General features: G+C 42.0%; 1 protein-coding gene across 1 annotated transcript; it reads right to left on the bottom strand.

The window, feature by feature from the left end:
- Positions 1-235: 235 nt before the first annotated feature.
- On the bottom strand, positions 236-14677 carry LOC125794538 (cationic amino acid transporter 2-like). The gene is made up of 9 exons (XM_049473609.1): positions 14598-14677; positions 14336-14472; positions 13260-13482; positions 7031-7167; positions 5386-5488; positions 5129-5244; positions 3459-3619; positions 2049-2157; positions 236-383 (listed from the first exon to the last, which is right to left on the bottom strand). The coding sequence occupies exons 1-9, from the start codon at positions 14675-14677 to the stop codon at positions 292-294; spliced, it is 1158 nt and encodes a 385-aa protein (XP_049329566.1). The 3' UTR covers positions 236-291.
- Between the last annotated feature and the right edge of the window lie 12211 nt (positions 14678-26888).

The raw sequence follows: 26888 nt of genomic DNA, 5'->3' as shown, positions 1-26888 counted from the left end.
CACACACACACACACACACACACACCAAACTTCAGATAAAAAAAACAAACAATAACTATTTACAAAAAAAAAAAAGCTGCCCAACCGCACACACATTTTTTGTAAATAGTTATTGTTTGTTTTTTTATCTGAAGTTTGGTGTGTGTGTGTGTGTGTGTGTGTGTGCGGTTGGGCAGCTTTTTTTTTTTGTAAATAGGTATTGTTTGTTTTTTTATCTGAAGTTTGGTGTGTGTGTGTGTGTGTGTGTGTGTGTGTGTGACTCAGTTTAGAGCTTGGTTTGAGGCAGAGTCGTTACAGAGCCGTTTCTATCAGTCGGGGAGGAGCTTCTTCACGCTTCTTCTGGACGCTGTGCCAAACTCCATACCCGAAATAGATCAGCAGACCTGAGGTCAGAATGAGAAGAAACAGCTCAGTTTTTGCAGATTTTACCATATCTAGTGGAGTCCCACAGGGTTATATTGTAGGGCCTATGCAACTAATGGTAATTCTGACAATAATGTAGCTATGAAAGCAAAAGTAAGTCTATTTTACGTAAAATTGAATATTTCCAATCATTACTCAGATACTTAGAGTTAAATCAACTTATAATAACTTGAGTTTTGTCTGTTTTCTATTGGTTTTGGCACAATTTATTTGCATACTGGGTATTTCCACCAGTTGCTGACCCTCACCATCAGTGTGTAGTCACCCCCCAGGCTACCTTAGGTAAACTTGGTTTGATGTACTGTATTTTTCACACTACAAGGTGCACCGGATTATAAGGCTCATTATGCGACTCTAGTAAGGAACAGGGGTGTCCCCATGTTTTCCTTCTAATTCAGCTGGTCTATAAAGCTAAGCTAAGTTAAGTAAACAAAACTGTAATTCTTAAAAAACATTTTCTTTTAAAGTTAAACGAGCGCTGGATGTTAATCTACACAGATTTATCTCCTTAAAACGGGTTATCTGGGTGAATAAAGCACTTCTGTTTATTTACAGTTAGATACGCTTAGATTTCCAGAGTTCCACTAAGACTAGCTGCGGTTAGCGGCTAATGCTGCCCGACAGTGCTACACTGAAGAACCCTGAGTGTTCTGGTAATCCAGGGCAACATTAGCTAGTGGTTCGTCCTACCAATAATACTAGCCTCTGAACGTTGAAAGAGATAGCGTTTGGCATTGTTAGCAGCTAATGCTAATGTTCCAACAGTGCTAGCCAGGGATAGCAGCAGGCTACAGGCTGATTATTCTCACCTCTGAACGGCGAAAGAGGTAGAGCTTAGAGTGGTTAGCGACTAATGCTAATACTGCTGCAGCAATGCTAGCTGGGGTTAGCAGCAGGCAACAGTTCGATCATTCTCAGCTCTGAACGGCGAAAGAGGTAGAGCTTAGAGCGGCTAGTGGCTAATGCTAATGCTGCTCCAGCAGTGCTAACTGGGGTTTACAGCAGGCTACAGGCTGATCCTTCTCACCTCTGAACGGCAAAACAGCTAGCACTTAGCACAGTAAGCAGCTAATGCTAATGCTGCTGCAGCAATGCTAGCTGAGGTTAGCAGCATACTACAGGCCGATAATACACACAATCTGACTGATAAAATTCATAATTTTTTTTTCTGGAAATTTAAGGATTTTAAGTGTGCCTTACAGTGCGAAACATACAGTAGGCTGTAGGTCATAAAACCAAGCTTAGCTGCTAATTCATATTTTAGTTAAATAAAATCAAAAGGAAGACTAAATACAAATCTATTTTTTCATCTGAACATAAAATTTGACATTTTTTTAATGGTGTTTATGCTGAGTGTGACTGAGGTGCTGGTGGATGTCGGTGATTCAGGGTCGCCCTCATGTCTATGTTACCTCCTGTCTCTCTCTCTCTATCTCTACCATTAATAAAGCTGTTACAGTCAGACCTGCTTTAGCCATTAGCCGCTAAAACTGAAACTGACGTACTGTAGTTTCAGCCCTCAGATGAGAACATTAGTCGTATTTGTTGGATTTGATTTGGTTTAATTTGTTAAAAAAACTTTCCAACACAACAGTGGAAACCCCAGCTTGAGATGTTCATCTTACCTATTGCCATCCAGACGGCGTAGCGGATCCACGTATCTGCTCCCAGCTGAACCATCAGATAAACATTCACAAAGGTGCTAACCACAGGAAGCACCGGCAGCAGAGGAACCTGCAGAGTTTAGCATGAACAAAATAGTAAATAGAATAATATAGTATATTAATATAGCTATTTATAGGTTTATGTTTGAGTAAAATGAACATTGTTGTTTTATTCTATAAACTACAGACAACATTTCTCCCAAATTACAAATAAAAATTCAGAGCATTTATTTACAGAAAATGAGAAATGTCTGAAATAACAAAAAAGATGCAGAACTTTCAGACCTCAAATAATGCAAAGAAAACAAGTTCATATTCATAAAGTTTTAAGAGTTCAGAAATAATCAATATTTGGTGGAATAATCCTGGTTTTTAATCACAGTTTTTTTTCATGCATCTTGGCATCATGTTCTCCTCCACCAGTCTTACACACTGCTTTTGGATAACTTTATGCTGCTTTACTCCTGGTGTAAAAAATTAAGCAGTTCAGTTTGGTTTGTTGGTTTGTGATCATCCATCTTCCTCTTAATTATATTCCAGAGGTTTTCAATTTGGTAAAAACAAAGAAACTCATAATTATTATACCCCCATCTGAAGAAACTCAACAATAGATGAGAAAACATGGAATGCTGGTGAACCTTCCCAGGAGTGACCGGCCGACCGAACAAAATTACTCCAAAAGGGCATGAAGAACTCATCCAGGAGATCCCAAAAGAACCCAGAACAACATTTAAATAACTGCAGGATCTCACTCACCTCAGTTAAGATCAGTGTTAATGATTCAATAATAAGAATAAAGAGACAAACGGGTAAAAATGATCTCCATGGGAGAATTGCAAGATAAAAAACACTGCTTTTTACATACTGAACGTAAAATGTAAAACATGGTGGTGGTAGTGTGTGTGTGTGTGATGATGGTCTGGAGCTGCTGGACTTTAACTTGCTGTAATGGATGGAAGTAGGAATTCTACTGTTCTCTAACATAAAATCCTGAAGGAGAATCAGAATCCGTCCATCTGTTCCTTACTGACCTCAAGCTCAGCAGTACTTTACTTGGGTTCTGTAGCAGGACAATGACCTAAAGAACACAAACCTCTAAAGTTCACTGTCTCTGAATGGATTAAAAACTAAAAACTAAATGAAGGTTTTGGGGTTAAAGGTCTAGTTAAAGTCTGGATGATTGAGATGCTGTAGATGATCTTAAACAGGACTTTTATTCTGGAAAATGCTCCAATGTGTCTGAATTAAAACTGTAATTCTATAAAGAAGAGTGGAACTAAATTCCTCCACAGAGATGAGAAAGGGCTAGATTGGTTTGGATAATCTGAAAAATATCAGTATTACAAAAAATCCCAGCTGGGTGACTCTCACCATGAAGGCAGCTTTGACGCCGCTCTGTGGTTGCCTCCAGATGATGATAACGGTGATGAGTAGACACAGCAGAGCTACGGTGATGATCAGGATCATCCACCACTCGCCCACCGACTGTATTCCCTTAGTCAGGATCACACTCAGAACCACTGCAAGAGCAACTGCACAAAAAAAACAGACAAAAATAGGGTTTTTCAGTGAGACTGAGGTGGAACTGTATGTAGATAAAGGCATGATGTTGTACAATCAAACTACTGAAAACCAAAAAAAAAAAAAACGTTTTATTGCTTTAGTTTAAGTGATATTAGAATGTTTTTTACATAAGTAGTAGTTCCCAGCTAGACATTATTGAAACATTATGAGAATGTTAGAAGTGACGTTCCCAAAACTTTTTGCAACAGTGATGTTGCAGCAACGCTTGAAAGGGTTTAAACATTCTGAAAATTTCTGATATGATAATTGGTTAATTGTAAACCAGCTAGACATTCTGGATACATTATACTGTACGTGTACACTTAGTTCCGACCCTGCAATGTGATTGGCTGAAAGGCGTTCTATGAGTGCCGTTTTCAGCCTGTAATGCACTGTAACCAAAGCTCTCCATGTGTTACTCCACGTACAGGTAACCCAGCAACGATGCAGCGCTTACAAACCAAACACAAACCAAATACGATGTGATTATACACCACTGGGGGGCGCTGGTCTCCATAGAGGCAGTGCAGAAAAAACATGTCTCTAATAGGTGGCGTAGACAAAGACGTGGCCTTACGATTTAAAAATATGCATTAATACACACATTTTCAGCCACTAATATCAGGTTAAGAGTTGTTATTATTAAAATAAAAGCTTAAGTGTATATATTTTTATATTTTCTAGTTGATATTGGGTATTTTAAGCTGAATGTAATTTAAAGCTTGTAATTTCACAGTTCCTGCTGCTGGGGGGGCGAGGTAAACAAAACTTTCTTAAAAAAAAAAAATAATAAATAAAAATCAGTCAAACGAGCGCAGGACTTTAATCTACACAGATTTCTCTCCTGAAAACTGTTTATTTGGGTGAGTAAAGCGCTTCTGTTTATTTACAGTAAGATTAGATTTCCACAATTTTGACTGAAATGGTTGATAATGCCATGACAAGCAGAGCAGCAATTAAACTATTTTAACTGGCGGAGTTTTATAACAGATCCTATTTTCTCCTCCTCTTTAACTCAAAATCTTTTAATAAACAGTGATAATGCAAAACAAAGCAGTTACAGCACGAACTTCAAGTGTATTATTGCATTTATTATACCACAATTCCATTATCACTGTTTATTGAAAGATTCTGAGTAAAAGAGGAGGAGAAAATAGGATCTGTTTGGTTATAAAAACTCCAGCAGTTAAAATAGTTCCATTGCTGCTCTGTTTGTAGCTGCGTTTGTGCAGTTTGGCTTGTAAGCGCTGCATCGTTGCTAGGTTACCCTGTACAGTATGTGGCGGAGTAATACTGTACATGGAGAGCTTCGGTTACAGTGCATTACCGGCTGATAACGTTACTCATAGAGTGCCTCTCAGCCAATCACATTGCAGGGTCAGAACTAACTGTGGTATAATAAAGATTCTAAAAAATCGATGATAATCGATTAATCGTTGATTAAATGCAATAAAGAGCAATAAGTTTACAGGACTTACTGGTGCAGATGGTCAGGTACGACACGACGCTTGAACTTGTTGAGGTTGGTGAAGACGGCGGCCGTAGAAGATTCCACTTCTGCTTGTAGTTCATCTCATTTGGATCTGCTTGGTATCTGCAGTCATACAACGTTTGTTTTTTAGATTGCAGAATGTCCATGTTGGTTTTTCCAATATACTCAACTGGCCCAAAGAAACAGTCGCTAAAAAACGAGAACGTTAGCAGTGAAGTCTTTGTTCAGAAGAGTGGAACGTACCTGAGGATGAGGATACAGATGGCCACCAGGGTGTAGGCAAACAGTGTCCCAATGGACATCATGTCCACCAGAGCCTTCAGATCAAACACCAGAGCCATGATAGCTGTAAAACAGGTACACTGATTCCTCACATTCTGTTCAACTTTAAAATTACTGCTATCTGTAAGATTAAGTCCTATTCTATTGGCAATACTTTCCTACTATAGGAATTAGACAGGCTGTGTGTGTGTCAGCAATGGATGCAACTAAGTAGTTGAATGCAGCGATTTTCTCTTTCTCAACTGCAACCGTCTGGTAACCACTTAGCAACCACCACCAATATTATAGCAACACCTTAACTACCACCTAGCAACCACTTAACAATGACATATCAACCTTCATGTATACCATTGCAACACCTTAGCAACCACCTAGCGGCCACCACAGATACCCTCGCAACACTTTAGCAACCAGTTGGCAACACCATGGCAATCACCCAGAAACCACTGAGCAACACTATAGTAATCACCACAGATACCATCGCAACGCCTTAGTAACCACCTAGCTACCACGTAGCAATGACATAGCAACCAATACAGATACCATACCAACCCCTTAGCAATCAGTTAGCAACACCATAGCAACCACCACGGTTACATTGCAACACCTTAGCAACCACCTAGCGGCCACCACAGATACCAATGCAACACCTTAGCAACCACCTAGCCACAACTTAGCAATGCAACAGCAACCACCACAGATACCATACCAACCCCTTGGCAACTACCTACCAACCACCACGAACACCTTGAAACACCGTAGCAATAGCAGATACCATAGCAACACCATGGTTACCAACCAGCAACCACCTAGCAACACCATAGCAACCACCACAGATACACTGCATCACCTTAGAAATCACATAGCCACAATTTAGCAATGACATAGCAACCACCACGGTTACATTGCAACACTTTAGCAACCACCTGGCAAACACTACAGATACCCTTGCAACATCTTAGCAACCAGTAAGCAACACCATAGCAATCACCCAGCAACCACTGAGCAACACTATAATAACCACCACAGATACAGTACCATAGCGACACCATGGTTACCACTCAGCAACCACCGAGCAACACCTTAGCAACCACCTACCAACCACCACAGACACATTGCAACACCTTAGCAACCACCTAGCAGCACCATAGCAACAAATGCATAGCAACACCCTAGCAATAGCAGATACCATAGCAACACCTTAGCAACGACCTAACGACCACCACAAACCACCTAGAATCACCATACCTAGCAGCACCATAGCAACAAGTGCATAGCAACACCCTAGCAATAGCAGATACCATAGCAACACCTTATCAACTCCTTAGCAACCACCACACACACACTGCAACACCTTAGCAACACCTTAGCAGCACCATAGCAACCACATGGGATAGCATAGCCACCACCTAGCAACACCTTAAAAACAACCACATTGCAACCACTTAGTAACACTATAATATGACATGAGATGACCCTACTAATCAGTGTGAGCCACATTAGCTGTGCAATGATCCTCTGTTTCCCTCAGAAAATTCACTTTTTTTTGTTTTTTATTAAATTAAAACTACAAGTAACAGAGCTGGTGAATTCTCAGGTGTGTTACCTGCCGCGACTCCTGAGGTGAGGGTGGCGATGACGGGACTCTGGCGGGAGCTGATGTTACTCAGAGGTTTGAAGAGCAGTCCGTCTCTAGCCATGGCGAACAGGACCCGGGGCATCGGGAACATCATCCCCAGCAGACTGCAACAAAACAACCAATCAGAGGGCATTAGATCAACAGTATTCAGTTTATGTAACAAAGTAACAAATGGACATTTGTGCACAGCATAATCTTAACCGGAAACAACTGCGTACATTTAATAGGCTATATGTCATACTGGGGATTAGTGAAGAACTCAAAAAAAAACATTTTGTGATTTTGTGAAAACTTTGATTTTCATTGGTGCACTTCTTTTCTTGATATTTATCAATAGCAATTACAGATTCCTAAGGTGTTTTCAAGCTTAGCAGCAAGTCTACGTATCTTATTCCCACACTATTGAAGCAATTATCGCTTGTAAATTATCGTAAACATCTGGGAAACCCTGTCATGAGTAGCTGTGTTAAAAAGAGTTTTGATTTTAAGATGTTGAAAACAATTGATGCAAATTCTCTAAAAACGAAGGATTGAAATGTGTGTTTTATCACAGCTGATTTATTCTAGTCTCAAACATTATGAAGGCAGTGTATTATACGTATTATTAGGAGCACTAAACTGAGCAATAAACGTTTATTTTCTGGTGTATTTTCATCCGTAAGGCGCACCGGACTATTAGGCTCATTAAGCGACACTTAGCAACACTATAGCAACCACCATGGATACCATAGCAACACCATGGTTACCACCAAGAAATCACTGGGCAACACTATAGCAACCACCATAGATACCATAGCAACACCTTAGCAAGCACCTAGCAACCACTGAGCAATGACATAGCAACCTCAATGGATACCATAGCAACAGCTTAGCAACCACCTAGCAACCCCTTAGCAATGACATAGCAACCTCAATGGATACCATAGCAAAAGCCTAGCAACCATTTAGCAACATAGCAACCACCACAGATACTATCGCAATGCCTTAGCAAACAGTCAGGAACACCATACCAACCATGCAGCAACACTATAGCAACCAACACCGATATTATCGCAACCCCTTAGCAATCAGTTAGCAACACCATAGCAACCACCACGGTTACATTGCAACACTTTAGCAACCACCTAGCGATCACCACAGATACCCTCGCAACACCTTAGCAACCAGTTAGCAACACCAAAGCAAACCCCCAGCATCCACTGAGCAAAATTATAATAACCACCACAGATAGAGAACCACAGCAACACCATGGTTACCACCCAGCAACCACCTAGCAACACCATATCAACAACCACAGATAGCACAGCAACATCTTAGCAGCCACCTAGCCACAACTTTGCAATGCCACTGCAACCACCACAGATACAATACCAACCCCTTGGCAACCACCTACCTACCACCAGGGACACAAATCGAAATGTGAGCATGGGTGTCGCCATGTTTCACTTCTAATGGGGAAGCTGGGGAAGCGCCTAATTAAACAAAACTGTAATTCTTAAAAAATAAATTTTCTTTCAAAGTTAAACGAGTGCTGGATGCTAATAGCAGATTTCTCTGCTGAAAATTTTTTATTTGGGTGAGTAAATAGCTTCCATTTATTTACAGTAAGCTTAGATTTACAATATTTTGTCTAAGGGTGAGTTTTCAGTGAAGTTTCTCCAGCACTAAGGCTGGGTTCAGCAGCATTAGCATTAGCATTAGCCGCTAACTACAGTGGATAGCGCTAGACTAAGGAACCAACTAGCGGCTCATCCCATGTAGCTTATTACAACATGGCGAACACGCAGACAGCTCAATATACTCACCTCTGAATGGTGAAAGAGCTAGCACTTACTGTGGTTAGCAGCTAATGCTAATGCTGCTGCACCCAGCCTTAGTGCTGGAGAAACTTCACTGAAAAATCACCCTTACAAAGTGCTGTACTTCAATGTTAAAGTGGCTTTACTTCTCCTTAATACCTGACTGGTAGAATTCATACATAAGGAGCACCGGATTATAAGGTGCACTGACTATTTTTAGACAAATTAAAGCATTTTATAGTCAACACAGTTTATTTTACAGCTGTATTTGCCTTTTTAACAGCACAATCGGTCTCAACCTGTTCCAGACCCATTTTAACTGGACTGAACTGCATTAGCTGTTACTGGAATCTCTTAAAGACCAGCATTATCTGTCCTGTAAATCCTGACGAGTAAATGTTTAACTTTTCTCAGCATCGCAGAGCTCGGCATTATCCATCACACACTCATTACCAAGCGAATCAGGAACCATTTGGAGTTACGAGTTTCCGCTTGCTCGTCTTGTAAGAAAAGACAGTGGCGCCTCATGTTGCATCGAAAACGAGCCCTAGAATATCTAGGTTTAGTAGAATAAAGAGAGTTCAAAAGAAAATCTAGCAGAACCAAAAAAATACAGGTTTAAACATGCCAATTTCACATCCCCAAAACTGTTACATCACAGTTTTGACTGATAAAATTTGCATTCCCAATATTCACATAAACCCAGTGCACTAGTGTAAGCCATTAGCTGTGTCTAGGCTGCATTTCTCAGCTACTTCTACATCATAGAAGATTAGGAGGACGCAGCTGATGTATCCTTCACATTCTTCAGTTACCCACACATAACTGTGCACATGCATTTTTTAAATATAGGTATTTTTGTTCGAAATATATTTAATTTCCCTGACGAAATGATGTGGGACCTTTTTGATGGGCGTGGTGTTCTGGAAATCTCTATCTTGGCAACAGAAAACACAGGATGTCATACCTGACTGGGATCAGGCAGAGAGAGAGAGAAAAGGGAGACACTGCTGGGATGGAATACGAAGCAGTTGTGTTTATTAAGAAACACGGGAATAATATAAAACTCAAAAATGGAAAACAAATGAAAACACAATGAACATGCAACAATAACTAACTGGGGAAAACTAGAAACAAACTTAGAAACTGACAAATAAAGTGGGACTGGGCAAAGTAAAGAAAAAGCTGAAAAACGGGAGAAACGGAAAACGGCCAAAACAATAAAACCAGGAAGTGGCCAAAACAATAAGACCAGCGCGTAGCGCAGTACAAAGGGGAAAACGGGACAACTAGGCTACAAACTAGAACGAAAAACTACTAAGCAGAGCTTAGGGAAAATGGCTAGACTAAAAAACTCAAACTGGGCAAAGAAACAAAATAAGAAAATATAACAGAAAATACTTAGGCAAAGGGGACTGCGGGAAAACGGGAAGACAGGATCGTCTGAGAGAACGCTTTGTAAGACAGCTAACAGGCTGGAACTGCAGGGAAACACAGACCATGATAGTGACCATTACTCGGCGAAGAGTGGAGGAGAACAGCGTGCTTTTAAGCTGCTCTCCACAGCTGAAGCCAGTCTGTGATCAGGGCTGAGCAGCCGTGTGTGTGTGTGTGTGTGTGTGTGCTCTGAAGGAGCGGATGTCCTTATATGGGCATAGTGCTCTCTCAGAGAGTGCCGGAGGGGGGGCGCGGTTGCTCAGGCCTGACACAGGAGCTCCACTGACTGAATAAAACCTAGACAGACGCCAACAGTCAGACGTTCATCGCTATCTTGACAACTTTTACATCAACAATAAACAGAATAGTAAATAAAATAACATTGCTGTTCCCGTAAATGAGCTGCTGGAGCTCCTTCACAGCGTCAACCAGCAGCTCAGTTTCCTCTGCTGAGAAGAGTCTGTTGGACACGTCCAGGTAGCTGCACCGTTACAATAGCAATCCACCAAAGTCAGAGCTCACCTGACTCTTAAAGAGAATGATGAGCAAGAGACACTCTGATTGGTTTTTTATTTCACATTACGCCCAAAATGAACCACACCCATGATTAATTAAGAGAATTAGTACGTCTTTTACGCAATTTGAGCTAAGCAAAGTGTACTTTTCTCATCATTACGATAGCAAAGACACACTGACACATTCTAAATCAAGTTGCACAGTGCAAGTTTCATCCCTTTAAATCGCAAAAAGTAGGGTCCAATGACTGATAACTTAATATATTAAATGTAAGACAATGTTTTTTTTACTTTAGCATGTAAAACATGAACATTATATTGAGTATCTTCACATTTTTATGCCCAAATTTGAGAGATTTTAAGCAAAACTGTAGATTTTTAAGATTGAAACACATTTAATATAGGAAATTAAACAACAATAGCCCACAATACTTACAGTATATCCCCTTTTCTACAGGTTTGTTGGTTTATTTCACGTTATGCCCAAAACAACCATGATTAATTAAGAGAAATAGTGCATGCCCAATGGGTGTACTTTTCCCGTCGTTATGATAGCAAAGACAGTTTAATTAGAACCCCAGTCTATAATAAAGGTGGCCACATGAAATTTTAATAATTTGATCACAATTTTGCCTTTTTGAGTTATTTTCAGAGGAAAGTAAATACACACTAGAATAGAATATATTTTTTGCAGAGACGTAAGTAGTGTACTCACTTTTGGAGGATATTGTATTGATTTTCTTTTTGTACTTGAATTTGTTTATTTGGATGATGCATTCTTAATTTATTTTAAGTTTTTTTTTATTTAATTGTGCATTTTATTTCATTTATTTTATTATAATGTTGTGCAAATGTAGTGTCTGTACCTTCAACCGTCCTTATTTTGACCATAAAAAAAAAAAAAAAAAAATATATATATATATATATATATATATATATATATATATATATATATATATATATTCTTTCTTTTCTTACTTCTGTCTTTTATTAAAAATAATGCAACTTTATGTTTTATAGAGATTTTTGGCTAAAATTTCTTTATCTAAATGTTACATACTGAAAAGATACTTATTTTACCTTGGGTGAATTGACAAATATCTTACAATTATGATTACTTATCTTAGTATCTATAATTACATAATCATTGTGTGAAACCTTGTATTTTATACGCATTAACCAATACTCACATTATATTTGATCATTTTTATTACTCACGGTGTATTTTACACGCATTTATATAGAAGATTAACCAATAATCAAAATATATTCTTTACATATATAGTAAAACATTGTTTGATCAGGCATGTGACTAACACAGACTCTATTGTGACAAATTAACCCACACGATACATAAGGCATTTACTAACACATAGGGTCTATTGTATGGCGGTCTAACCACGCGCTACTAACACATTAACATATAACATATGAAATTCATTGTGAGACTTGTGTAGCTCATGCTTGAAGTATTTCGTTCACTGCATGTCTCAGACTAACGGCCATCAATCATCAACTGGTGCACTCTGTACGAACTGAATTGATACAAAGGAGACTTCAGGACGAACAGTGCGGCCTTTCTCTCTGTGTGTGTAAAATCCTTCACCTACCAAAGCGGGAGGAGGACGCACGCACATAGTGAGGGCGGCACTGTCTAATTACTGAAACAATATCACACTGTCCGGCTGGACACAGTCAAGGCCAAACACTAGTGGTCCGGTCAGACATGTGAATCTTGAGTACTAACACGTGAAATTATGCATATTAACATGAGCTAATCGTTAGCAACGCCTCATCAGCAGGTTTCACGTCATTTTGGGGTATAAACATGGAGTCGGATCAGAGGGGTTCAGAACTTATGCTGGGACGGCTGTTAGACGGTCTTTCATGTGTGGGTTCTCCTGAATATTCAGTACTTTGTAATAAATACTTGGTTTGCTTTCAACTCCGCTCCACCTGTCTGCGACTCTCTATCAAACGAACACGTAGGGGAGTTGTACCCTGGATGAGGGGTGGGTGTGGACCCATCTTACATTTTCTTTTCTACAACAATACCCAAACCTTCCCAGTCTTTTAGCAGAACACTATATTACCCAGAAGGCGTTTTTATTGCAGTATATTGTGATGTATTGTTATTGTTGCGTTTCATTGTTCTCATCACTGACCTTGTGTGTAAAGCCAGTGAATTCAGAACCCCTGCCAGGAAAAGCACCCTCTCTCGGGAGCGTACCCACGTCTATTAAGCTTTAATTGCACTTAGAAAATGGAAATACCCAAGATACTGTTCTAAGCTACGCTGAAATAAGGAAAAAAGAACCTGCAGCTTCTCCCGAGAGAGGGTGCTTTTCATGGCAGGGGTGCAGAATTTGAAAGTAAAAAGATAATTTTAAAACAATGACTTGACTTTGCTATGTCAGTGTATGTAATATTTAAGAGCAGTATTACCTGGTGGAAAGCGCACACTGTGATCCCACAGCTACAACGTACTTGGCCGGATCCCAGCCCACGTGGGTGAAGGCTACGGGCAGCGGGCTCTGAACGCTCAGCTGGTAGTACGGCATCATCAGCGTGAGAGCGGCAGACACGCCAAAATACACCACAAAGCAGATGAGCAGAGAAGCTACGATACCGATCGGGATGGACCTCTGGGGGTTCTGGACCTCCTCACCTGAAGAAGAGAGAGAAATCCAGGAAAGAATGCTAATAATCGTATTTTACGGACTATAACATGCAATTAAACATACTTTAATATCCCTAAAAATCATCAGTATTAGCATTAGCCGCTAACCACAGCGCTAAGCTCTAGGTCTTTCCCTGTTCAGAGGTGAGTATTATTATTATCAGCCTGTATCCTGCTGTTAACCCTGGCTAGCACTGCTGGAGCAGCATTAGCATTAGCCGCTAACCACAGTGCTAAGCGCTAGCTCTTTCCCTGTTGAGAGAGTTGAGTATTATTATTATCAGCATGTACCCTGCTGTTAACCCAGGCTAGCACTGCTGGAGCAGCATTAGCATTACCCGCTGACTTTTACACTAATTAATTACACTTTTTGTTGTTGTTGTTTTGGTCGTGTTTAATTTTTAGTTAACTTTTAAAACCTATGATTTTATGATTCCTACTAAATTCTTTTTTTTTATCTTATTTGTTTTATATCTTATTATATCTTTTTATTTATTTATTATTTTTCTTTGACAATCTGATTTACTATGAATTATTCAGCATCTACTATGAATTATTCAGAATCCCTTAATAATTATTCAGTATCTACTATGAATTATTCAGTATCTCAATTCCTACTATTTTTATTGAATTTGTTTTATATCTTATTTTAAATGATCTTATATAACTTTATTAAAATGCTGGGTCTTTTTATTGGCTCAGCTACACTGTAATGTAACTGTAACTCAGTTTAAATGTAACTGTAACTGAGTTTAAATAAAGGTTGATTGATTGATTGATTAATTGGTTGATAGATAGATTGATTGATAATATATATAGGAATAAAGGAGGGTAGACTCACCTGTAGTGGCGATACAGTCAAATCCCACGAAGGCATAGAAGCAGGTAGCGGCTCCCGCTAACGTTCCCTCAAACCCGAACGGGAAGAATCCTCCCACTCCGTAATTCACCGGAACAGTGGAGTTTATACTCGAGTTTCTATAGAGAGCAGAATACACAATACAATACATAATCAATACATTATCAATACATTATCAATACATTACAGAAGAACATTAAAATTATACATTTCTAAAGATCTAATATAAAACAGAAACTCTTACACTGAGACTGTGGCGTTGATGATGTCCTCCTCAGTTAGCTGCCAGTTCGCAATATCACCTGAATTAATCACATATCTCATTAATTATTCAGTACACACTGTGAATTATTCAGTATCTAATATGATTTACACAGTAAATACTATACAATAATCAGTATGCACGTTCAACTATATATTATGTATTATGAATTGCTCAGTGTATGTTATAAATTATTCAGAATCCACTCTAAATTATTTAGTGTCCACTATGAATTATTCAGTATCTACTATAAATTACTGAGTACTTCTTATTATTTAGTATTCACAGTTAATAAATTCAGTATCTACTACAATTCTTTCAGTATCCACTCTGAAGCATTCAATATCCACAATGAGTTATTCTGTTTCTACTATGAATTATGTAGTATCTCCTATAAATTATTCAGTATCTACTATGAATTATTCAGTTTCTCCTATGAATTATTCAGTATACACTATGAATTATTCAGTATACACTATGAATTATTCAGTATCTCCTATGAATTAATCAGTATCTACTATGAATTATTCAATATCCACTATGAATTATTCAGCATCCACTAGAAATTGTTCAGTATCTACTAAGAATTGTTTAGTATCTCCTATAGATGTTACAGTTTAGCCCGTGTCTGTCTTCTGTTTCTCCCTCGTTTGGTCTCTTGTGCTCCTGCCCCTCTGTTTTCCTGTCAAGTGTTCCCAGCCATGTGCTTGTGTTGTTGTTTTTGTCTCCACCATAGCTCCGCCCCAGCCCTGCCCTAGCTATTAGTGTTCTCACCTGTGTCCTGTTTGTAACCCCGCCCCCTCGTCATCCCAGCCCAGGTGTTTCTCACTCCCCTCCTGTATTTAAGCCCCTCTGTTTGAATGTTCAGTGTCGAGTCTTTTGTATTTTGTATCCTGTATATTTTGTATCCTGTATCCGAGATCCTTAGTCTGTATGTATCCTTGCTGCCCGTATGTTTCCTAGTTTCTTAGTCTGTGTTTCTTAGTTTGTTATCCCAAGTCTTGTTGTTTTGCGTTACCCGTGTTTTATTTGTTTTGATTTATCTTGTTTGTTAAAAAATAAATATCTTTGCACTTACGTCCTCCTCCATCCCTCCGTCTCCCCTGTAACATAAGACTCGACCGATATGGACGTAGCAAAGTGGAATGCCACGAGGAAGGCGGACCTGGAGTATCTCCGGTTCCTCGCGGAGCTAATTCGGGGGGATGAACCGCTCCCGGCGCCTCTCCGCGGGGTGGAGAGTGTCGGCCCAGCTCCAGCTAAGCTAACTAGCATGTTAGCTCCACCGCACTCTCCAGCCCGGCCGACTTCCAGCTCTCCAGCGCGGCCGGCTTCCAGCTCTCCAGCGCGGCCGACTTCCAGCACTCCAGCGCGGCCGGCTTCCAGCTCTCCAGCGCGGCCGACTTCCAGCACTCCAGCGCGGCCGGCTTCCAGCTCTTCAGCGCGGCCGACTTCCAGCACTCTAGCCCGACCGGCTTCCAGCTCACCAGCCCGGCTGGCTTCCAGATCTTCGACTCCGGCTCCGGAAGCAAGCTCCGGTCCGGTGTTGACAACCACGCCCACTGCTGAATCTGCAGCTCCTGTCCGGATCTTGGCGGCAGCCGCACTCTCAGCTCCCGCTGAAGCGGCTTCTTCGCCAGCGGTGCCAGCCGCCTCCAAGCCCGCGGTGGCAGCCGCCTCCACGTCAGCGGCGCCTGCCGCGCCCACGCCAGCAGGACCCACCGCCTTTGCTTCAGCGCTGCCCGCGGCTCCGGCCGCCTCTGCTTCAGCGCTGCCCGCGGCTCCGGCCGCCTCTGACTCTGTGCCCGCGGCTCCGGCCGCCTCTGACCCAGTTCCCGCGGCCCCGGCCGTCTCTGACCCAGTTCCCGCGGCCCCGGCCGTCTCTGACCCAGTTCCCGCGGCCCCGGCCGTCTCTGACCCAGTTCCCGCGGCCCCGGCCGCCTCTGACCCAGTTCCCGCGGCTCCGGCCGCCTCTGACTCTGTGCCCGCTGTTACCCCAGTTCTTGTGCCTGGGGGTCCAGCCTCTGCTCCTGTGCCTACTCCCAGGTCACGAGCTCCTAGACCCGACGCGCCTGCTCAAGCTGCACCCGCCGCGCCTGCTCAAGCTGCACCCGCCGCGCCTGCTCAAGCTGCACCCGCCGCGCCTGCTCAAGCTGCACCCGCCGCGCCTGCTCAAGCTGCACCCGCCGCGCCTGCTCAAGCTGCACCCGCCGCGCCTGCTCAAGCTGCACCCGCCGCGCCTGCTCAAGCTGCACCCGCCGCTACAGCCTCAGCTCCAGCTCAAGCACCAGCAGCACCCGCCGCTCCAGCCTCAGCTCCAGCTCAAGCACCAGCAGCACCCGCCGCTCCAGCCTCAGCTCCAGCTCAAGCACCAGCAGCACCCGCCGCTCCAGCCTCAGCTCCAGCTCAAGCACCAGCAGCACCCGCCGCTCCAGCCTCAGCTCCAGCTCAAGCACCAGCAGCTTCTGCTGCTCCAGCCTCAGCCTCAGCTCCAGCACCTGCTGCCTCAGCTCCAGCACCTGCTGCCTCAGCCTCAGCTCCAGCACCTGCTGCCTCAGCCTCAGCTCCAGCACCTGCTGCCTCAGCTCCAGCTCCAGCACCTGCTGCCTCAGCTCCAGCTCCAGCACCTGCTGCCCCAGCTCCAGCACCTGCTGCCCCAGCTCCAGCACCTGCTGCCCCAGCTCCAGCACCTGCTGCCCCAGCTCCAGCTCCAGCACCTGCTGCCCCAGCTCCAGCTCCTGCTGCCCCAGCTCCAGCTCCAGCACCTGCTGCTCCAGCTCCAGCACCTGCTGCCCCAGCTCCAGCTCCAGCACCTGCTGCCCCAGCTCCAGCTCCTGCTGCCCCAGCTCCAGCACCTGCTGCTCCAGCTCCAGCGCCAGCAGCTCCCGCTGCTTCAGCTCCAGCTCCAGCTCCAGCAGCTCCCGCGGCTCCAGCCGCCTCTGACCCTGTGCCCGCGGCTCCGGCCGCCTCTGACCCTGTGCCCGCGGCTCCGGCCGCCTCTGACCCTGTGCCCGCGGCTCCGGCCGCCTCTGACCCTGTGCCCGCGGCTCCGGCCGCCTCTGACCCTGTGCCCACTCCCAGAACTTTGTATGCCCCCAGGCCTATCCCCAGGCCTGCTCCCAGGTCACGGGCTCCTAGGCCCGCCCCAAGGCCCCCGGACCTCTGCCCAAGAACTGTGCCCAGGCTGGCCCCTCTAACTACCCCACAGACTTTAGCCAGTCCTGGGCATCCCCAAGTTTTGTTTGTTCCCGTGTCTCTCCCTGTTTTGGTCCCTGTCTCAGTTTGTGTCCCTGTACCCATCTCAGTCTCTGTTTCTGTTCCTGTCCCCATCACCATGTTCTTGTCCGTCCCTGTCCATGTATTTGTCCCAGTTCCCCTGTCCAGTTTTGTCCAGTCCCCGTCTTCTGTTCGGTCTGCTGCCCAGTCTCCGTCTCCTGTTCGGTCCCCTGTCCAGTCGTTTGTCCAGTCCTTGCCCCATGTCCAGTCTGTGTCCCCTGTCCAGTCTCAGCCCTCTGCTCGGTCGTTTGTTCAGTCTCAGCCCTCTGCTCGGTCGTTTGTTCAGTCTCAGCCCCCTGTCCAGTCTCCGTCTACTGTCCAGCCCTGTGTCCTGTCCCCTGTCCAGTCCCAGTCTCCGTCCCCTGTCCCGTCTCCATTCCAGGTCCTGTCCCCGTTTCGTGTCCAGTCTCATGTCCAGTCTCAGCCCCTGTTCGGTCGTTAGTCCCGTCTATGTTCCCTTCCTCTGTTCCCTCTCTCTCGGCGCCCCTGGCAGTGGCGCCGTTGAAGGGGGGTTATGTTACAGTTTAGCCCGTGTCTGTCTTCTGTTTCTCCCTCGTTTGGTCTCTTGTGCTCCTGCCCCTCTGTTTTCCTGTCAAGTGTTCCCAGCCATGTGCTTGTGTTGTTGTTTTTGTCTCCACCATAGCTCCGCCCCAGCCCTGCCCTAGCTATTAGTGTTCTCACCTGTGTCCTGTTTGTAACCCCGCCCCCTCGTCATCCCAGCCCAGGTGTTTCTCACTCCCCTCCTGTATTTAAGCCCCTCTGTTTGAATGTTCAGTGTCGAGTCTTTTGTATTTTGTATCCTGTATATTTTGTATCCTGTATCCGAGATCCTTAGTCTGTATGTATCCTTGCTGCCCGTATGTTTCCTAGTTTCTTAGTCTGTGTTTCTTAGTTTGTTATCCCAAGTCTTGTTGTTTTGCGTTACCCGTGTTTTATTTGTTTTGATTTATCTTGTTTGTTAAAAAATAAATATCTTTGCACTTACGTCCTCCTCCATCCCTCCGTCTCCCCTGTAACAATAGATGATTCAGTATCTATTATGAATTATTCAGCATCTACTATAAATTATTCAGCATCCGCTAAAAATTGTTCAGTATCTACTATGAATTATTCAGTATCTATTATTAATTATTTAGTATCCACTTTAAATGATTGATTATCTGCTATAAATTTTTCATTATCTCCTATTAATTATTCAGTATCTACTATTAATTCTTCTGTATCTGCCATGAACTTTTCAGTATTCACTATGAATTATTCAGTATCTTTTATGAACTATTTAGTGTCCACAATGAATTATTTAGTATCTACTATTAATTATTCAGGATCCAATATAAATGATTTAGTATCTACTATTTATTATTCATTATCTCTTATTTATTATTTAGTATCCACTCTGCAATACTCCGAATCCACTATGAATTATTCAGTATCTACTCTGCAATACTCAGAATCCACTATGAATTATTCAGTATCTACTCTGAAATATTTAGTATCTACTATGAATTAATTAGTATCTACTATTAATTATTCAGTATCTCTTATTAATTATTCAGTATCCACTCAGAAATATTTAGTATCTACTACAAATTATTTAGTATCTACTATTCATTAAATTATTACGTTTTTATATAAATTACTTAGTATCCGCGATGTATTATTCAGTGTGTACATATCCAGTATCACCTTTGATGAATCCAGAGATAATGTGGGTGTATAAGGTTTATTATTATTATTATTATTATTATTGTTATTATTATTATTATTATTATTATTATTATTCAAAAACTTAAAATATACAATACTAATACTTTTTGTTGTCTATTGAACCATCCTATCTCTAGCGCGAAACTATTTATGCGCATTATAAACGCATTGACGCAAATAAACCTAAATATTTCGGCCGCAGTAAGTCCTAAAATCACTAAAATTGTATGGCTATATCGGACAAATGTTACGATGTTAGCTACTGATTTTGGTGTCAATTGAACCATCCTATGTCTAGCGCGAAACTAAAACGCTATTTATGCGCAATATAAACGCATTGACGCACATAAAGCTAAATTTTTTTAAGGTTGCGCTACTGCGCATGTGCGAACTTGACGTCGGCAAGAAGCAGCAGCATGATTGGTTGCCACGTGACGTGACGCACCATCTACCTGGTGGGACATCACTATTTTGGCGCAGGCGGTGTGTTGGAGAGACAGAAAGTAAGTACAGCGCTTTGCGGTGCAAATTTGACTATTGTAAGTCAATTTCAGGAGAAAAATGTCTAATTTACAGTAAATTTGGTTAACGGAGTACTGTTAGACACTGTAACGTTATGTTTGAAGCTTGTTTTAGTTAGGAACAATGTTTAAAAAGGGTCTATTTTTATTATTATTACTTTTTATTATTATTATTATTTTAGAAATGACACTGTAACGTTACGTTTGACGCTTGTTTTAGTTAGGAACAATGGTAATGCGATGTAATGTAGTGTGATATGGGACTAGGTCCATTGCTAGCTTTTAACAGGTTATCTATTCATTTTTTTCTTTTTTTCTTTTTTCAGAAATGCAAAATCTAACAACAAGGTGCAGGTTTTGCAATGCATCATGTGCCAATGTGGAAATCCATTTGGCCATGATGCATGGCGTAACCACAATAGTGCAGCGAGTTCGAAAGTAAGTATTATTTTATTACTTGAATTGTTATATACTTACCTTTAATTCTAACCCTTAATTGTTATATTTGTGTAGTATACTGAGGACACATGCAACACGTCACCTATACTCTGGCCAGCTATCGCCTTTTTGGGTAAATATATATATATATATATTTTGTTATTTAAATGTGTTATGTACATTTATTTATGTTAACCCTTGTGTGGTGTTCTGGTGTTCTGTCCCTGCGCATTTATATTACATACAGTATGTTTAGCCAAGGGCTAATAAACATTGCTTCATTTGTAAATTTGAAACTAAACAAATTTTCTACTCAAATCTTGAGTTTAATTCATTTTCTTTTACATTTTATTAAAAAACTAATAAAAAAAGAGTAGCACTTTTTAAAAGAAATGTAACATAAAAAAGGTAAAGGGCAAATATTAACAATGTAAGCTGTTTATATTTCTTGCAATTTAGGTGAAGCGAGCATGTGTAAAGCATTTTAATGTAGAATTGCTTAATTTAGCTGAATTAAATACAAGTTACAAAAGTAAACGAGTGACAAAAATATGAACACCACACAAGGGTTAAACAAATGGTTCTAAATTAATACTATTTTTTTCTTCTTCTTCTTCTCCTTCTTCTTTGTAGACTCACACTCTTGCATTGGAATTATTTGGCGAGGACTCCTGGGCTACAGTTACAAGGCCAAGGGGCCAGGAGGAGGAGGTGGTGAAGAAGGAGGAGATGGAGGAGGATGGGGGCCAGCAGCAGCTGCAGGTGGTGAAGAAGGTGGAGGAGGATGGGGGCCAGCAGCAGCTGCAGGTGGTGAAGAAGGTGGAGGAGGTGGAGGAGGATGGGGGCCAGCAGCAGCTGCAGGTGGTGAAGGTGGAGGAGGTGGAGGAGGATGGGGGCACTCCACACACTCCACACACCCCACGAATTCCATACCACACACACTCCACACCCCACACACTCCACACTCCACAGCCCCCACCCTACACACACTCCACACCACATTCTCCATACTACACACACCGGACACACTACACAACTTAGTAACTATTTGACAAGCCAACTTAAAGTTTGTGAATGAACTTTGCCTTTTCTAGTTGTTATATACTTACCTAAATTTTTTTTTTGTGTCTATTTTCAGAAAATAACAAAGCTGTGAAGAGGAGAGAAGCTGTGCCCCAATAACGTGTGTGTGTGTGTGTGTGCGTTGATGTTTGTGCGTGCGTGTGTGTGGTGCGTGTGTGTGCGTGTGTGTGTGTCTGTGTGTGCGTGGATGTGTGTGTGTGTGCGTTGATGTTTGTGCGTGCGTGTGTGTGGTGCGTGTGTGTGGGTGTGTGCGTGTGTGTGTGTGTCTGTGTGTGCGTGGATGTGTGTGTGCGTGTGTTTGTGTGCGTGGGTGTGTGTGGTGCGTGTGTGTGCGTGGGTGTGTGTCTGTGTGTGCGTGGATGTGTGTGTGCGTGTGTTTGTGTGCGTGGGTGTGTGTGGTGCGTGGGTGTGTGTCTGTGTGTGCGTGGATGTGTGTGTGCGTGTGTTTGTGTGCGTGGGTGTGTGAGTGCGTGTGTTTGTGTGTGCGTGGATGTGTGTGTGCGTGTGTTTGTGTGCGTGGGTGTGTCTGTGTGTGCGTGGATGTGTGTGCGTGTGGGTGTGTGCGTGTGGGTGTGTGCGTGCGCGTCATACAAAATACATATATATAAATATATATTATATATATATATATATATTATAAAATATATATTTTATATATATAAAATATATATAAAATACAATTGATATATGTATAAAATCTGTTGCAATAAACCTTTTAATGTTGAAGAAATGTCTCTTTGTCCTTCTATTAATAAAGTAATTGCATAGTAATAACTTTGTAAAATGAGTTTAATTATATTCAAATAGGTAATAGGTTTTAATGCGGAGAATTGGTAAGTCAAGGTAATGCCCTTTATGTGGGTGTATAAGGTTTATTATTATTATTATTATTATTATTATTATTCAAAAACTTAAAATATACAATACTAATACTTTTTGTTGTCTATTGAACCATCCTATCTCTAGCGCGACACTAAAGGGTGATTCTCACGAAGACCTTCACATTAACATAAAAAAGTTTTTCACCTCATTGCAGCGTTTTTTCAAGTTGAGAACGTAAAATAGAATGTGTATTTTACTATTTTGAATATTTTTCAATATATATATTTTTTTAAATAGAATTTTATCATTTGAAGCTTATAGGATCCAGAATAATTCTCATCACCGTTACAGTAAATGAAGAAGCTAGATCAACGGTTCAAAACATTTTTTGATGATTAATTTCATATTTCCACAACATATCCCATCAACTTAACAGCACAGTACCTGACAATTACTTTGATCTTGTTTTTTTATTTATTTATAGCTAAGAAACTCATTACCGAAACAACATTTGTAAAATATATTTTAATTTTTTAATTGATGGACATGATTTTAGAATATGTTTGATCAAAAAAGTGACAACAAGTGAGGGATATAAACTTTTTTTTTTTTTTTTTTACATTTTAGAGCCATAACGGTAATGAGAACACAATAAAACGGTAAAACATGGAACCAGAAAAACAAGCAAATTTCAGTGAATCAAAAGATTAATCAAAAGAGTAAAAACATCAATGACATTGTTTTATATATACATAAGGTTGCGCATGTGCTAACTTGATGTCGGCAAGAAGCAGCAGCCTGATTGGTTGCCCCCCATTATACAGGTATAAGTGGAAGCACACTTCTTCATTAGTTCACTTCTTTCCCTACAGACTGCTGATCCAGGAACACACCGCTGAAGCTCTACACTGCCGACTGCTTGTTCTCCGTTGCTGATCAAGGATCAAGAAGCTCCGGTGAGTAAAATTTACCTATAGCACTAATATAGATTATGATGCTATCCTTAAACTGGTGTCTAGCTAAACAGAAAGTTAACTAGGGTTAACTAATATGTATTTCTCGGTATAAGTAGGTTATAAGGGCGACTAGACGGGCAGATGGACACATTTTGTGCTTTCTAATAAATTTGTTTTACTGAGTTAGGGGATTTGTTTACCAAAGCGTCTATGTTTACCAAATTGTATATTTTAAGTTTTTGAATAAGGGTAAATAATAGGTATTTCTCTGTATACGTAGGTTTATAAGGGCTACTAGACGGTCAGATGGACACATTTTGCACTTTGTAAGACCTTTGGTTAGGGAGTTAGGAGGTGTGTTTACCAAGAAGCTCTGGTATAAGTAGAAGCACACTTCTTAACTAGTTCACTTCTTTCCCTACAGACTGCTGAATCTCCGCTGCTGATCCAGGAACACACCGTTGAAGCTCTACACTGCCGACTGCTTGTTCTCCGTTGCCGATCAAGGATCAAGAATCTCCGGTGAGTAAAGTTTACCTATAGCACTAATATAGATTATGATGCTACCTAAACAGAAAATGCAGAATAAATGAAGCTGAATTGACCAGGCAAGTTGAAACGTCAAAATGCAACTTACCTTGTGTAACTATGATTAAAGCTAGTTAAAACAAGCAAGTTTTTTTAAGTGTACACCATAGAAAGCAGGTTGACTCAAGGTATGGATTGACATTAAGTAACCTAATGTGTGTTTCAAAAGATGTTGTTGTCATGAGTTTCGGTTAACTTATATATTTATTTTTTGATTGGCACGTGCGTAAAATACACTTACTCCACCTACTCCAAAGCGCTGGATAGCACAATTTATGGTAACACTTTACTTGGATGGTCCACTTTATGGCCCTGTTGATGCTCAACTGACATTCAACTAACATTTAATAGACATGGTGTCTGGGATCGCCAAAGTGTTTTTTTTTTGCCATTTTTAGCCAAACTATAAGCCCAATCTTCACCAAATACATACCTATGTGTTCAGGGTGATGAGCCACACCAAATGACACCAAAAGTTTTGACCCAAAATATTGCTGTAAATAGATAGGGCAAGGTGTTTTTTCCCCCAGAAGCAAAGGGTTAATAACCAATTTAGTCGGTCATTTGGTGCGGCACGGCACGCTGACCCACCAGGACAAGTTTGGTGCCGGTGAGACTTTTGGTTTCGCCAAAAAAAAAAAAAAAACACTTTGGTGATCCAAGACACTTTGGCGATACATACCCTAACGATTAGGGCTTCTCTTCTGAAGCTGGTAGAATAGAGAAAAATGTTGATTATGATAGAGGGTGCACCCCTGATACCTGCTGAGCAGTTTTTGAAGCTTTTTCCTGTTTTTGACACTTTGGGACTGCAAAAATACAGTTTGGGACTGCGAATACACTTTGGGACCCCCACACCTACAGAGTACCAGACATGTCATGGGTTTGCATTTTAGGTCCTTAAAACGTGTTTCTAAAGTTTTTTTTTATGTTTAGGACTAAGTATCACCAAAGTGTGTGGGATCGCCAAAGTGTTTTTTTGCCATTTTTAGCCAAACTATAAGCCCATTCTTCACCAAATACATACCTATGTGTTCAGGGTGATGAGCCGCACCAAATGACACCAAAAGTTTTGACCCAAAATATTGCTGTAAGAAGATAGGGCAAGGTGTTTTTTTCCTCCAGAAGCAAAGGGTAAATAACCAAATCAGTCGGTCATTTGGTGCAGCTCGGCACGCTGACCCACCAGGACAAGTTTGGTGCCGGTGAGACTTTTGGTTTCGCCAAAAGGAAAAAAAAAAACACTTTGGCGATCCAAGACACTTTGGCGATACATACCCTAACTAGGGCTTCTCTTCTGAAGCTGGTCGAATAGAGAAAAATGTCAATTATGATAGAGGGTGCACTTCTGATGCCTGCTGAGCAGTTTTTGAAGCTTTTTCCTGTTTTTGACACTTTGGGACTGCGAATACACTTTGGGAGTGGTTTTTTGCCATTTTTAGCCAACTACTACTACCGAGATTTCCATAGAACCCCCGGAAATTTCATCCTCTGTAATCCACTTGTAAATGCAGGAGGCTCTCAGACTTAGACCCAGCAAGACCGTTGTTTGGTTTCATATTGAAATAAAGCTTTCTTTCCAGCGGGGGGCGCTGCGCGCCCAAACTCCAGATATGCGTTAGAGGGGCTCCCCTTAGACAGACCAATGAGGTATCGTTGGATGCGTCTCGGGCAGTGGAGTCCAGTGAGACACAAATTTGTTTCGTAGGATGCCCCCTTGTGGAGAAACAAGCAATTAACTCCCTGCATCTCTCTGTCTGACGTAGTTCTGTAGGTGTGACCTACATGGGACCTACATAGTTGTGATCGGCATCCCTTAGAATGGGGGGGTAGCCAAAATCTGGAGTCAATTTGACCTAGGGAACCCCGTGAAAAGTCGAGTGTCATTCTCCTCATAGCTCCCCATTCAAAATGTAACGAAAAAATACCCCGAGTTCTCCAAAACCTAAGTCCAAAATGAATGGGGCTTCTATGGCAGCCACAATTTCCGGTCAACCTAGACAGACCACTGAGGTACCGTTGGATGCGTCTTGGGCAGTGGAGTCCAGTGAGACACAAATCTGTTTCGTAGGATGCCCCCTGGTGGGGAAACAAGCAATTAACTCCCTGCATCTCTCTGTCTGACGTAGTTCTGTAGGTGTGACCTACATGGGATCTACGTAGTTGTGATCGGCATCCCTTAGAATGGGGGGTAGCCAAAATCTGGAGTCAATTTGACCTAGGGAACCCCGTGAAAAGTCGAGTGTCATTCTCCTCATAGCTCCCCATTCAAAATGTAACGAAAAAATACCCCGAGTTCTCGAAAACCTAAGTCCAAAATGAATGGGGCTTCTATGGCAGCCACAATTTCCGGTCAACCTAGACAGACCAATGAGGTACCGTTGGATGCGTCTTGGGCAGTGGAGTCCAGTGAGACACAAATCTGTTTCGTAGGATGCCCCCTGGTGGAGAAACAAGCAATTAACTCCCTGCATCTCTCTGTCTGACGTAGTTCTGTAGGTGTGACCTACATGGGACCTACGTAGTTGTGATCGGCATCCCTTAGAATGGGGGGTAGCCAAAATCTGGAGTCAATTTGACCTAGGGAACCCCGTGAAAAGTCGAGTGTCATTCTCCTCATAGCTCCCCATTCAAAATGTAACGAAAAAATACCCAGAGTTCTCGAAAACCTAAGTCCAAAATGAATGGGGCTTCTATGGCAGCCACAATTTCCGGTCAACCTAGACAGACCACTGAGGTACCGTTGGATGCGTCTTGGGCAGTGGAGTCCAGTGAGACACAAATCTGTTTCGTAGGATGCCCCCTGGTGGAGAAACAAGCAATTAACTCCCTGCATCTCTCTGTCTGACGTAGTTCTGTAGGTGTAGGCAACAGTTTGATCC

This window comes from Astyanax mexicanus, unplaced genomic scaffold (assembly GCF_023375975.1).
Source record: "Astyanax mexicanus isolate ESR-SI-001 unplaced genomic scaffold, AstMex3_surface scaffold_41, whole genome shotgun sequence".
Taxonomy (NCBI): Eukaryota; Metazoa; Chordata; class Actinopteri; order Characiformes; family Acestrorhamphidae; genus Astyanax; species Astyanax mexicanus.
This window is presented reverse-complemented; position numbering and strand designations above follow the sequence as displayed.